This window comes from Mustela nivalis, assembly GCF_964662115.1.
Source record: "Mustela nivalis genome assembly, chromosome: 9".
Classification (NCBI taxonomy): domain Eukaryota; kingdom Metazoa; phylum Chordata; class Mammalia; order Carnivora; family Mustelidae; genus Mustela; species Mustela nivalis.
In genome coordinates, this window is record NC_139028.1 from 114360020 (window position 1) to 114374718 (window position 14699).

The 14699-nt window shown below is 53.6% G+C and overlaps 1 protein-coding gene across 2 annotated transcripts; it reads left to right on the plus strand.

Moving 5' to 3' along the window:
* Positions 1–135: 135 nt before the first annotated feature.
* On the plus strand, positions 136–12038 carry CCS (copper chaperone for superoxide dismutase). 2 transcript variants are annotated; one of them, XM_082748560.1, is made up of 8 exons: positions 136–270; positions 579–651; positions 6255–6392; positions 6603–6780; positions 7291–7351; positions 11350–11427; positions 11498–11601; positions 11716–12038. In XM_082748560.1, exons 1-8 carry the CDS (start codon positions 232–234, stop codon positions 11867–11869), a joined length of 825 nt encoding a protein of 274 aa, XP_082604686.1. In that variant the 5' UTR covers positions 136–231; the 3' UTR covers positions 11870–12038. The 2 variants fall into 2 exon arrangements, with proteins under 2 accessions (XP_082604686.1, XP_082604687.1); XM_082748561.1 differs by lacking the exons at positions 136–270; positions 579–651 and adding exons at positions 1124–1161; positions 6080–6153.
* Positions 12039–14699: the final 2661 nt, after the last annotated feature.

Genomic DNA, 14699 nt, shown 5'->3' on the forward strand with positions numbered 1-14699 from the left:
GGCAGAGGAGGCCAGGAGGTTACTAAGGCAACCAGTGGCCGAGGGCCCGAGTGCGCCTGCGCAGCCAGTGCCTTCCGACGCGTGACCTAAGGGGGAGGGCCTGACGTGCGCGCGCTCCAGGAGGCGGGGCAAAGCGTGGCTTCTGAAGCTCCACCTCCCCGCTACGCCGTTAAGGTTTTGCGCTTGAGCGGCGGAATAGTTTAGGTCTTTCGGCCGGTGGCTGGGTCCGGGATGGCTTCGGACTCCGGGGACCGCGGGACCGCCTGCACGGTGAGCGTCGAGGCCTCGTGTGCGAGTGTCTCGGCCCCTGGGGTGGTTGTTAACGCAGGGAAAGGTTAACGCAGGCACCTGGGGCGGGGCCTCGGGCCTCCGCGGGTAACGGGTTCGAGATTAGCAGGGCCCTTGGCGTTAACGTTGGGGGTTTGGTTTGGGACCGATAACGACTGGTAATGAGGGTCTGAGAAGGGGTCACGTGAAGACATTTCCCAGGGCTTTTGGGGTGGTCCTACGGCAAATAGTGAAACAGTCACGCAAAGGGGTTCCCGAGTCTCATCAACCGGTCCCTGCCGCCCTTGCAGTTGGAGTTCACAGTGCAGATGACCTGTCAGAGCTGCGTGGACGCGGTGCGCACGTCCCTGCAAGGGGTGACAGGTAAGAGCCAGAACAACTTTTGCGGACAGTCGGAGGCCTCTAGAAGGAGCCGGCTAATCTCTTAAACCAACAACACTATTCCAATTTACACATGTGGAAGAACACAGAGGTAGGAAGGAACGTCTTCCGAGTCGCACGGAGACCCGGAGTCAGAGCCTTGAGTACAGATCTCCAGCCTGCCAGGCCAGAGCCCTCTACAGGCTCTGATGCGTCTTACATCTCAGGTGCCCAGGGAGTGAGGAGCTAGACTGGGCATACATGGGCCCACCTCCAGAGGGTGTTTCCTGGATAGCAAGCCGCTCTTGCTTGCGAAATGGCATAATCTTGACAAAGCCAACAGCAGCCCTGGCTATGTTCCATCCTAGGCAGCTCCCAATTCTTATGAGCCAGCTAACTGGTCTGGAGGTGACCTTGCACGGTCAGAAACATCTGAGCAGGCAGAACCACCAGCGTGGCCCTGGGAACCGCTTGCCTTTGATTCTGTTAAATGTTCATCCAGTCATTCAGCAAGTATGGACCGGACCCTGGGGGCTTTTTAGGGAGAAGAGTTCACAAATGTTTCAGACACAGTCCCTGCCCCCAGGGAACGATGAGCATGCGAGCGTCGCTCATGGGAGAGATGAGGTGAGATGGATTCTAAGCTGGGACAGTGGTGGCACTTGGCCGGTACAGGGCAGCGATAGTGGATAAGGGTATGTGACTTCAAATTCCTTTCTTTGCATTCACATCCCAGCTTTGCCTCTTAGCCTCACGTAGACGTCATGCATGTTACTACTTTTGCCTGTTTCTTCCGTGTTTAAATGGGGATGATAATGGAAGCTACCCTGGAGGATTGTCATGAAGAGTTAGTTGGTTAATACCTGTAAAGCACTTTATTTATTTATTTTTAAAGATTTTATTTATTTGACAGACAGAGATCACAGGTAGGCAGAGAGGCAGGCAGAGAGAGAGGAAGGGAAGAGGCTCCCTGCTGAGCAGAGAGCCTGATGCGGGGCTCCATCCCAGGACCCTGAGATCATGACCTGAGCCACCCAGGTGCCCTGTAAAGCACTTTAAAAAAATGTAGTGAGAGCGCACTAAGTCTTAGAAAATATGAGAGGAAGGGCTTACAGGTGGCAGTTTGATTGGGCAGAAGCACTTGGGGACAGACATTGAAGCAGAGCAAGTGAGAGAGAGAAATGTTTTTAAAAAGATACTCTTTATTTATTTGACAGACCACACAAGCAGGGTTAGCGGATGGGCGGGGGCGGCGGGGTGGGGTGGGGGGGGGCGAAGCAGGCCCTGCTGAATCTTGCTCAGCTGCGGAGCCAGCCTCCTTCTTGCTTCAGGTGTGGTTCAAGAATTCTAGAAGTGCACTGTTGCAGGGAGTAGCCCACTGGGGCCCTCCCACTCAAGGAGCAGAGAGTCAACTCTTAGGGACCCAGGACAGGAACCCACCTGTGTGGAAGTCAGTCCCAGTCAAAGTCTTGTCTGCACTGAATCTAAAATATATTCGGAATTTAGTGGCCTCTCTTTTTCCATTCTTTGGCCTTCACACGAATCCAAGCCACCTTCCTTCTCCCTGACCCACACGAGAACCTCGTCTTCGGGCCTTCCTCTTGCCTCTGTTGTCCCCTCCAATAGCTTTTCTTTTTTCTTTTTTTTTTAATTTTTATTTCTTTATTTGGCAGAAAGGCAGGCAAAGAGAGAGGGGAAAGCAGGCTCCCCTCTGAGCAAAGAGCCTGATGTGGGGCTCGATCCCAGGACCCTGAGATCACAACCCGAAGGCAGTGGCTTAACCCACTGAGCCACCCAGGAGCCCCATCCAACAGCTTTTCCGTACAGAAGCTCAAGTGATTTTAAAATTACACCTTAGAGGGGCGCCTGGGTGGCTCATTGGGTTAAGCCTCTGCCTTTGGCTCAGGTCATGATCTCAGGGTCCTGGGGTCGAGCCCCACATCAGGCTCTCTGCTCAGCAGGGAGCCTCTTCCCTTCCTCTCTCTCTGCCTGCCTCTCTGCCTACCTGTGATCTCTGTCAAATAACTAAATTAATTAATTAAATAAAATTACACCTTAGGGGCACCTGGGTGGCTCAGTGGGTTAAGCCGCTGCCTTCGACTCAGGTCATGATCTCGCGTCCCGGGATCGAGTCCCACATCGGGCTCTCTGCTCGGCAGGGAGCCTGCTTTCTCCTCCTCTCTCTCTCTGCCTGCCTCTCTGCCTACTTGTGATCTCTCTCTGTCAAATAAATAAATAAAATCTTTAAAAAATAAAAAAAAATTACACCTTAGATAATATCATTGTCCTGTTCATTTAGGCCTTTAATAACCCTCTGAGTTAGGTAGTAGTAGTATATCCATTTGCAAATGAAGCAGCTGAACAGAAAACTCAACAGAAAGGTTGATAACTTGTCTAAGGCCACACAGGTGGTATGTGGCAGACTCAGGATTTCAACTCCAGAGTCTACTCTCAACCACTGTACACTGTGCCTTCTCTCAGTGGCCTCCCAGTGCATTAAAATTGAAATCCGGATTCTTTCCTGTTGGGCCTTGCTTGACTGGTCTCCACTTATAGCTCCCTGTCTCATTATTGTCTTTATTCCCAACTGTAGCCACACTGGCCTTCTTTTCTTCTTGGAACACACGTCACTGTTGTTCCTGCCCATGCTGTTCCCTCGCTTGGAAGGCTGTTACCTGACTACAATCAGGCCTTTGCTTAGGGTCCCAGACCAGCCTCAGTGGCTCGCCCACATTTGTTCCCTAACACCTAGCTCACCGATCACTCCTTTCACTGTCTGCATCGCTCTTGTGTGTATATTGGACATTTGTATCCCTGCCCTGGAACACATGCTATTTCCTGGGGCACAGATGTTGCATGACTTGTTCCCCGCACACTTCTACTGGCTGGAACGCGGCCCGTGATGGGTGCTTAGTGTCTGCTTGTTAAATGAGGTGAGCAAGCAAAATTTCTCATACTGTGCACCCTACTGGGCTCTGGGAGCCTCCATGGGAGCTGAACCGCACTTTCTGTGGGGCAGGGGGACCGAGCATCAGCTTTGGGGTGGGACAGGCTGCCTTCCGCACTTTGGGACCTCAAGCCAGTTGGGTCACCCTCTAGCCTCCTTTCCTCACCTGCCAGATGAGGGCAGTATCCTCGTCCTATTGTGTGTAAGACGGAGCACAGCTCTTGGCATCCCCTGGAGGCTCGGAGCACTGGAGTCCCCCATCACCCTCCCGTACCCCCTTTGCGGCCATGGACATTCAGAGGCATCTCTAGGCGGACCCAGAACTCACAACGCTCCACTGGCTGCCTGGTGGCACAGGGTAGCATTTTGTGCGAAGTGAGGGCCAGTTTGGTAACTTGGAGGGTTTTCTTCTCACAGAATCGCCCTGTACTTGCAGGGGTGGGGCTGCAAGTCTCCCCACTTCTGCCCCTCCCCCGACAGTGTCCCTGCGCCTTGCCTTGCCCGTACCCTGGGGGTTGTTATTCCCGTCTCTGCCTGGTGGTTAATCCAGGCATAGCTTGGCTTTTCCCACAGCCTGGGAGGACCCCTGGGGACAAAGACCAGTGCGTTCCCTGACCCTGGTCTCTTCCACACCCAGCCCAGCACACATTTGGTGAGAGAATACGGAGGGAACCCAGAGATGAAGGGAACAACAGTAGTCCGTGTAGCCTTCGGTTCACAGAGCGCCATCTCAACAGCGTGAATCTGATTTAACCTTTGTCTTCTTGACTGCGCACTGCTCCCCTGGGCTTTATGTGCGGAGCAATAAACACATTTGCCAAGATCAGAGAGAGATGAGTTGAGAGCAGCATGACTGTCCCCAGTCCCTCCCCTGTGCACTGGCTAAGGTTGGAGAGTTCTCTTAAAAGGCTTGGGAGCCCTGAGTATCTGAATGAAAGAGAAGTGCCTTCTCTTCCTTCTCCCGGGTGGCTCGATGGCCCCCGAAGATGAGCAGGTGTCCGAGTCATCCCACAGTCTCTGCATGCAGGGTGACGTCGGGGATTTGGTGGGCAGTTGAAACACACTAACTTTTGAACCTGACCCTTGTGGATCACACAGAGCTCTCGCGCTTACAGAGGATTGTAGTCAGGGCAGCGTGAGCTCCTTGGGGGAAGAGGGAGCTACAGGAGGACAGAGGATGGGGTCCTAACCCAGCCTGCAGGGTGGGGGCTGTTTCAGGGTGACCAACGTCCGGATGTGCTCCAGAGCTAGGCGGCCTTAGATGAGTTCCATTTCTACAACTTACTACACTGTGCCTTTGAGCAAGGTTCTTAAATCTTTCTGTGCATTGGGCGCCTGGGTGACTCAGTGGGTTAAAGCCTCTGCCTTCGGCTCAGGTCATGATCTCAGGGTCCTGGGATCGAGGCCTGCATCGGGCTCTCTGCTCAGCTGGGAGCCTGCTTCCTCCTCTCTCTGCCTGCCTCTCTGCCTACTTGTGATCTCTGTCTGTCAAATAAATAAATAAAAATCTTTAAAAAAAAAAATCTTTTTGTGCATTAATACTCTCATCTGTGATAAAGGGATAATAGGACCCACCTCGGGGCGCCTGGGTGGCTCAGTGGGTTAAGCCTCTGCCTTCGGCTCAGGTCATGATCCCAGGGTCCTGGGATCGAGCCCCGCATCGGGCTCTCTGCTCAGCAGGGAGCCTGCTTCCTCCTCTCTCTGCCTGCCTCTCTGCCTACTTGTAATCTCTCTCGCTGTTAAATACATAAATAAAATCTTTAAAAAAAAAAAATAGGACCCACCTCACAGGGTCACCTGACTGTCTAATGAGCTAATATGGGAAAAGTACAAAAAAGCCCACAGTGCACGTGCGGCAGATGTGAGTTCTCATGATGATGATGATAGCTCCCCCCCACCCCGTTTTTTGATGTGTGTAACAGCTTTATTGACATATAATTCAAATATCACAAAATATTCCCATTTTAAGTGTACATTTTAATGGTTTTTAAGATGTTCAGAGCTGTGCGGCCGTTACCACTGCCACTTGTATGTTTCGGCCCCTCGTGAAGGAATCGCGCCCTTCAGCTATCGGCCTCCCGTTCCCCGATCCCCTCATCCACTCTCTGGCTCTAGGGTTTTCCCTCTTTGGGATTTTCTGTCCATGATGGCATCACCTACCACATGAGCTTTTGTGGCCGGCGCTCACTTCACATCGTATTTTCAAGCTCCTTCCCTATGGTGGCATTATGGGCAGTTCCTTCCCTTGTATCTTTTTATGGCTGAGAAATAATGGCTACCCGTTTTCTTTATCCATTCATCTGTTGATGGGCATTTGGGTTATTTTCACCTTTTGGCTGTCATGAATCATGGACTGTTAATTGATGGGCCGCTTTTATAAAAACATCTTAAATAATTATTTGTGTTTTTCAAGTTGTAAAGCAACTTAAGGACCAACAATACTCCTGGGGGTGAGGGGGCCTTATCCCCACTTTATTCCTAAAGATACAGACTCAGAGAGGTTGAGGGCCCGGCACAGTCAGAAGGCGGTTTCCGAGCTCGCCTGCAGCCGTGGGAAGGTCGGTGAAGATGAGGTGGGGAGGGACGGGTCTCTCTCATCCCTGCTCCCGACCCAGGGGTGTCAGCCCTCTGCTGCCTTCTCCCCTCTGTCTCCTTCCAGGTGTCCAGAGCGTGGAAGTGCAGCTGGAGAACCAGATGGTCCTGGTGCAGACCACGCTGCCCAGCCAAGAGGTGCAGGCCCTTCTGGAAGGCACAGGGCGGCAGGCAGTGCTCAAGGGCATGGGGAGTGGCCTGTTGCGTGAGTAGCCACTCTGGCCCCGGCCTTGGCCTCTCTGGGAGGGAGGTGGCCTGGCGCTGGTACATACCTAAACCATAGGATTTGGGGGTGTGGGGTTCGAGTGACTTTGGGGAAGGCGGGAAAGTTATGTGGAGCTCTCTTTCTGCCCTTCCTGGGCCGTGTGGGGCTAGCCAAGGTGGCGAGCCAGCCTGGCTGTCTGGTACCTTGCAGAGAATCTGGGGGCAGCAGTTGCCATTCTGGAGGGCCCTGGTCCTGTGCAAGGGGTGGTGCGCTTCCTGCAGCTGAGCCCTGAACGCTGCCTCATCGAGGGGACCATTGATGGCCTGGAGCCTGGGCTGCATGGACTCCACGTCCATCAGTTTGGGGACCTCACGGGGAGCTGCGACAGGTGAGTCATCTGTGACCTGCATCTTCATCCCCTGCTTGTGCATCCCCCGGTGTGCCGGGGCTGTATGCAGCTACCCACACCTGCTTTTACGCTTGGTCCTCTTGAACCACAAGGCCTGTCCACCCAGGCCCAGTGTGCGGACGAGGAAGTGGAAGCTCCGAGGTTAAATGACCAAGGCCCTGGGGCATGTGAATGGTGGGGTGGGATTTGAACCCACATCTGACCTTAATGTTCCTGTTCGTGGCCATCGTATGGCCTCTGTGGCAGAAGTGACTTCTGGACACAGCAGGGCAGGTCCCCATGTCACAGTGTTTGTCGGGCTGTGTGGCACTTAGTTCTTACTCATCTGCGTCTCCCCTGAAAGCTTAGTGAAGGCGGGACCCACATCGGAGTCTGGCACAGAGTGAGTCTGTCGGGTGAGTGAGTAGAATAAACACAGTTAGAGTGAGACGGGGATCAGCGGCCTGGGAGCCAGTGTCTTGCTGCTCAACTGCTCCCTTTTCTTCTTAGCTGTGGGGACCACTTTAACCCTGATGGAGCATCTCACGGCGGCCCTCAGGACTCTGACCGGGTAAGTGTCCATCCGGGGGAGGCTTAGGCTGCGAGAGGGCCTGAGGCCTCAGGCAAGGCAGGCCACTCCTGGGGCCTTAGTGCACTATTTTTTGGTGCGGTCCCCTCGCTTTATTTTGTTCATTTAGAAACAACCCTTTCCGTGGTGGAGCCCCCCCCCGCCCCCGCCCAGGAGCTCCCAGTCCTGTGATGGAGACCCTTGAGAGCCCCGTGCCTGCGGGCAGTGAGGAGATCCTTGCAGGAGCCTGTAGGAGGCCCCGGGAGCCCAGAGTATACGCACCCATCCTCCCTGAGCCCGAGGACATGGGCAGTGGGAGGAAGCTTCCTGGAGAAGCCGAACGTGTGGACGTTGAAAATCTTACCCAATGGCGCAGCGCCCTTCGTGGAGTTGCACTTTTCCCCAGAGAACTGTTCGCCTTCGGCGGGCGGCGAGCGGCAGGCCGCCTTGGTTTTGGCTCCTCTGCATACGGCCTGTTCTGTTAGTCAGTCGCATTTTGCTGCAAGTTAACTCCGTTTTTTCCTCAGATAAACTTGGGTATTCTTAATGTTTTAATCCAGCACAGAATGTTTCAAACATTCCAAAGTACACAAACTTGTCCCAGGCTCCTGTGCCCTATGTCCCCATCACCCACTCTTTTTTTTTTTTTTTTAAATTTATTTATTTATTTGACAGAGAGAGAGAGATCACAAGTAGACAGGGAGGCAGGCAGAGAAAGGGGGAAGCAGGCTCCCCAGGGAGCCTGATGCGGGGGCCTGATCCCAGGACCCTAAGATCATGACCTGAGCCAGAAGGCAGAGGCTTTAACCCACTGAGCCGCCCAGGCGTCTCTAAGGTAGAGTTTGTTTTGTTTTTTTTAGGTAGACTTGTTTCTTAATAAGAAACTTGATATTGCCAGAGAGATGGGAAAACCAGTTCTTTTTTTTTTTTTTTTTTTTAGATTCTATTTATTTATTTGAAAGAAAGACACAGTGAGAGACAGAATACAAGCAGGGGGAGTGGGAGAGGGAGAAGCAGGCTCTCTGCTATGCAGGGAGCCCCATGTAGGGCTCAGCCCCAGTCCCTGGGATCATGGCCTGAGCAAAAGGCAGCCATTTAACGACTGAGCCACCCAGGTGCCCCAAAAACCAGTTCTTGTAGCCATAAGAGCAGGCCCACTGTGAAAACAGTCTGTGGTGGTCAAATAAACATTAGTAGAGTCCCACTGGATTCTGGCCTGCAAGGTCAGAGAACTGCAGAAGGCCTATGTTTTCTTCTTCCTCTTCTTCTTTTTTTCTTTTTTTTTAAAGATTTATTTATTTATTTGACAGACAGAGATTACAAGTAGGCAGAGAGGTAGGCAGGGGAGGGGGGGAGCAGGCTCCCTGCTCAGCAGAGAGCCCGATGTGGGGCTGGATGCCAGGACCCTGAGATCATGACCTGAGCCGAAGGCAGAGGCTTAACCCACTGAGCCACCCAGGCGCCCCTTCTTTTTCTTTTTTTAACATTTAATTATTTAATTATTTGAGAAAGAGCAAGCGCATGTGTGGGGGAGGGACAGAGAGAGACAGAGAGAGAGACTCTCAAGCAGACTCTCTGGTGAGTGCCCAGCCTGATGTGGGACTCGATCTCACAACCCTGCGATCATGACCTGAGCTGAAACCAAGAGGCCGATGCTTAAGGGATCCAAGCACCCAGGCACCCCCATGGTGCATGTTTCTTATTTCACGTACTTGATTTTTTGGACAGTTCTGTGGCATTTCAAAGGGTGAGAAGTTTGACTCCATTCCTCTCCTTCCCTGGGAAGCTGGAGAAGCCAGACGAGTTTTAGCCGGGCCCACGCTGTGGCGCTGTGTTTGTGCTCGGCATGGCAGCGGGCTCTTGCTGTGGGTCAGATGACTCCGAACTTGGGGGTTTAAAACAGCAAGCGTTCATCATCTCAGTTTCTCTGGAGCAGGAACCTGGATGCAGCTTAGCGGGGGGCCTCTGGCTTAGGGGGACTGTAGTCAAGGCGTGGCCGGGGCTGCCGTCATCTGAAGGCTCATGTTGCTCTTGGAGCCTCCTCAGGTCCTCCCTGGCGGTTGGCCAGAGACATCAGCCCTTTGCCACGTGGGCCTTTTCCTAGGGCGGCTCGCAACACAGCAGCTGGGCTTCCCTGAGAGCAAGTGCGTGAGAGAGGGCATCCCAGACTGAGCCAAGCCGTTCTCTTTCTGTAACCGAATCTAGCAAGTACACTAGGGCCAGCCCACTCAGTGGAGGAGCACACAAGGATGTAGTACGTGGGAAGGTGCATCGCACAGGCTGTTGTCCTCATCGAGCCTTGAGAGGTGCTGCACAGAAATCAAGCCAGAGAACAGAGAGTGTGAACTGTCAGACAAAGCGGAGAAAATGCCTTAGGCAGAGCCCCCAAGGCCTGAACCAGCAAGGGGCATTTGGGAACTGGGAGCACCATGTCTCTTACAAAGCCGAGATCAGAAGGGTGAGAAGCTGCCTTGCCACCTGTGCCTTGGCCTGTTTGGACCGGGCCCCTCTCTGGGCGGGGAATCAGGAGGGGCTGGACCCAGCTGCCCTAGCGTCCCCAAGTCCTTGATAGAGGAGGAGGAAGACTTGGGTAACATCTAGCCCGCCGAGGCCACCATGATGCCTGATGAATCCCTTTGGGATTTCTGCATCTGCTTTGGCCAGCTGGAAGTGAATTCAGTGTGGGAATTTACACCAGAGCCTGGTTGTCCCTTTGCACATCTCCTGACTGATCTCCAAGGGGCCTTCTCTTCTCTCGCCTGTCCCCAGTCCTTCCCCTTCATGCACTGTGCTAGAGGGATTGCTGCCAAGCACAGTGTAACCGTGGCATGCCCCTGCCCACACCCTGAGGGCTCTGTAGGCCCAGCCCAGTTGCTGGGTGTGACATTCAAGGCCCTGCGGTCTGGTTCCTCCTTCCCCAAGTGCAGGGGAGGGAGAGGACCATGCTGCTGGGCCATGCCTCTGAGCCGCACTGCCAGGCTGCTCGCCCCTTCAGCCCAGTCCTGAAGATGCTCCTCGAGGCTCGGTATCCCCTCCCCTTCCTTGATCTTTGTACCCGAAAGGCTGCCCGTGCAGGGTCACACAGAGTGCCAGGCGTCAGCAGCAGATGTCTCTCTGGAAAACCGGATAAAGCAGAGGTGGTGCTCCTTGCTGCTTGTCAGCCCCACCACGCAGTGACATGCTCTGTGACCGTGCGTCTCAGCAAGGTTGTGTGCACCAGCCCACACGAGCAAGGCACCTGCTTCTGCCTAAAGTTTCTGATTGGAGACAACTTACTTGCACCAATGTGGGTCTCTGTGACTTGTCAGTAGGGTCCGGTCCGCAGGAAACCTCCTCTGTGCCGTACTTAGTCTATGTTTCATAATCACTGGTTTGTTCTGTGTCTGTCTCCCCACCACACTTCGAGATACTTGCCCGGGGTTGGGGGGCTGCACATGTACCCCACCCCCATGCCGGCATTGTGTGTCTGACGTAGGCAGTGCTCAGTCGATGTGTTGGGACATTTTGTGCTACCTTAAAAGGGAGAAGGTAGGCAGAGCCAGCTTCTGGGGGGGGCAGAACAGGCCCCCCTGCTCCGTGTGTTTTTCTCTCTTCCAGGAGGCTGGGAGTCAGGGAATGGTCCTGGCTGCTTCCTTAACTTAAGCCCAGGGGAATCGTAGACTGCCAAGAGTCAACGAGAGGTTGGAGAACTGGGCTCGCAAAGCGGTAGCAGCCGGGCTCGTTTCTGAGGCTGAGACACAGGAGGGGCAACAGCCTTGCAGGAGACATGGTCTGCTCCAGTGGGCAGGACCCCACGGAAGGCAGTCGCTGTCCGGCATTTCAGTACCCGGGAGGGAGCATCCGGTTCCCTTTCTTGTGCCCTCGGCCACCCCGTTATCCCACCAGACTGTACCCAGAGGAGGACGTTGGTACCTTTGGGAAGGGGAATCGGATCCTGGGAAGCTAGAAGCTAGCAGCCTCGCCCCACGCACCCCTCTTCTCTCGCCTGGGTCTCATTGCAGCACCGTGGAGACCTGGGGAACGTGCACGCTGATGCTGACGGCCGAGCCAGCTTCAGGATAGAGGACGAGCAGCTGAAGGTAGTGCTGGACGAGGAGGCGGGGTCTCTCCTAACCGGCCGCTGTCTGAGGCTGTTATCTGCCCTCAAAGGTATGGGATGTGATCGGCCGAAGCCTGGTCATCGACGAGGGAGAAGATGACCTGGGCCGGGGTGGCCATCCCTTATCCAAGGTCACGGGGAACTCAGGAGAGAGGTGAGAGATGCCACCCCCAGCAGGAGACTCCACTCGGCCAGTGGCTTATGGTCAAGCCCAGAGGAGCCCAGACCAGTGTCCAGGGCCTACCCCTGACCACACGTTCTTCCTCAGGTTGGCCTGTGGCATCATCGCACGCTCTGCTGGCCTCTTCCAGAACCCCAAGCAGATCTGCTCCTGTGATGGCCTCACCATCTGGGAGGAGCGAGGCCGGCCTATTGCTGGGGAGGGACGGAAGGAGCTCGCCAAGCCGCCTGCCCACCTCTGAGCACAGCCTCCGCCCTGGGGTGGGGGCTGTTCTCCCCGCTGAGCACTGTCCGCTTCCAGAGAGAGGGGAGGGAGCCCTGCTTGCCTGGTCCCAGCAGAACTCGGGTACGGGGTGTGAAGGGTCACTTTGATGTTCCCTTGGCAAATTAAAGTTTTATTTTCATATGGAACTCTGGATTTTGTCCGTGTCCCAGTGTCCCTTTATGGGCTTACTGAACGCAGTCTGTGTCTCTGGCCGTCATGTGAGAACTATCTCTTGGCTTTGGAGCCAAACAAAACTGGATTCAGATCTACACAGCTACCGAGGGCAGCATTCCCTTCAGGGTCACAGTGTGGGACCAGGGCGCACAGGTGGCTGTCACACACCCTGCTTTAGCTTCTCCCTGTGCTTGGCCCTGTCGTGCGGGAAGTCGAGGGCTGCAGGTGGCTCTCTTCTCCCTGCCCTGTCAGCTGAGGAGCAGAAGAAGCCTGTCTGTTGAGGAGCAGAGCAGGCAGAGGCACAGGGAGCTCCTCTGAGCTGTTGGGTAATGTCAGACACCCCCGAGCGCCCCCTCTGGGCCTTTCCTGAGGCCTCCTGCTTCCTGCCCCGGGGGGGGGGGGGGTCAGGAGTCACTCCTGGATTTTCCCCAGGCATCCCCTCCTCCTGCTTTTTGAATTAGTTTGGCTTGAGTTGATTTTTTTAATTCACAAGTAAAAGACTTTTAATTAACCTAATAAGCAGAGTGTTTGGCGCAGGACCTGGCACGCAGGAAGTTAAGGGACCGGTGGCTGTGCTTCTGAGGCCAGACGGGGCCCCTGGAGGCTGCCCCAGCTGAGCCCTGCTCTCACAGGGATGGCCGGTATCCAAGGACTAATGTGTGGGGCCAGGGATTCTGGGCGTCCCCACTTAACGTTTTGCCTCCCTCCGCCGACACTCCTAACCCCCCACTGGACTTTGCCAGGCTTGCTCATCCATGACAAAACAGCTTTGATAACACAGTGGACTGTCAGAATACAAACTTTGCCCCTTACCATGTCTGCTTGGAACCAGGCAGGTGATTTTCCAGCCTGCTGACCTTGCTGACTTGCGCCTGACTCTGTTCCCATTCCCTAGGCCTTTCCTCTTTCTCCCTCAAGGCCGCCGGCTCTGCGCCCAGCCCTAGCCCTTGGACCCTGCTCTCTCTTGCCAAGCCTGTGCTGGTTGCTTTGCAGCTCCCCTGATTCCTGGGAACCAAACCCCTTTCAAGCATGGCACCCAGGCTATCTTCCCCCGCCCCAAATCATTGCAGGAGCTCCTCATGGACCCTACCCACAGCCAGCGCCGGGCCTCCTCTCTCCTTCATTCTGGAACGACAGCTGGGTTTCACCCTCCCATGGCCAAACCCTACCAAACCCTACCACTCTGTTCCCACTTTTAAAGAATCAGCATCCCCATAGCTTTTCTCTCTTTTAAACTCTTAACCGTTGGGGTTCCTGGGTGGCTCAGTGGGTTAAGCCTCTGCCTTCAGCTCAGGTCATGTTCTTGGGGTCCTGGGATCCAGCCCTGCATCGGGCTCTCTGTTCAGTGGAGAGACTGCTCCCCCCGCCGCCCCCCTGCCTGCCTCTCTGCCTACTTGTGATCTCTGTCAAATAAATAAATAAAAATCTTCCAAAAAAATGAACTCTTAACTGCATTGCTTTTTTTTTTTTTTTTAAGATTTTATTATTTTTTTTAAGATTTATTTATTTGAGAGAGAGAGAGAGAGGGCAGGCACATGTGGTGGACGGGGAAGGATAGAGGGAAAAGAACCAGGCTCCCCGCTGAGCAGAGAGCCCGATGTGGGGCTCGATCCCAGGACCCCGAGATCATGACCAGGGCCGAAGGCAGATGCTTAACCCACTGAGCCCACCAGGTGCCCCAAGGTTTTATTTTTAAGTAATCTCTCCACCCAAGGTGGAGTTTGAACTTACAGCCCTGAGATCATGAGTCACATGCTCCCCTGACAGAGCCAGGTGCCCTTTAACTGTGTAGTTTTTATTTTTTTTTTTAAGTTTTTGTTTTGTTTTAAGAGAGAGAGAGAGCATGACGGGGGAGGGGCAGAGGGAGAAGCAGACTCCCCGCTGGGCAGGGAGGCCAGTGTGGGGCTGGATCCCGGGACCCCGGGATCATGACCTGAGCCAAAGGCAGCCTCTAAACTGACTGAGCCACCCAGGCACTCCTAACTGTGTAGTTTTTAAACTTTGGTTTTAAACCACAGAACATGGTTCAAACACGGCTCTTAAAGGCCTAACTGTGAAGCAAATGTGGAAATTTGGCTAAAGTTCCAAAAAGTCCTGGGGCTCCTGGGAGCACAGTTTGAAAATCTTTGCCAAATTCAGTCATGTTTGTGTTGTGTCTCAGTCTCTACCATGTCCGCAAGCCCATTTGTACTATCATTCACCAACTACTTAAGAAATTTTTTAGCCACTTTTAAACTTAATTAAAAATGAAATTTTTATCATTTTTGGCTAACACCTATTAGTGATTATTAAGTGTTTTCTAAACACTCTATGCAGTAACTCATGTAATCCTCAAGGTGATGACACACAGTAGCTTCTGTTGTTATCCCGTGTTACAGATGAGCAAACTGAAGCACACGGTGGTTATGTAACTTGCCCAAGGTCCCACAGCAGCGTCTCAGATCAGACCCAGGCGGGCCAGCTCGAGGCCTAGACTCCTAACCACTGTAAGGTATGGGAAGTAGGATTGATCTGTCATAAACAGGAATTTGCTAGAGAAAGAAAATACATACATAGCTACTAAAATAATATTAAAAATATTAAAAATTAAAAATTGTTCTGTGAGCCACCCCAAAATTGTGTGTCACTCCAGT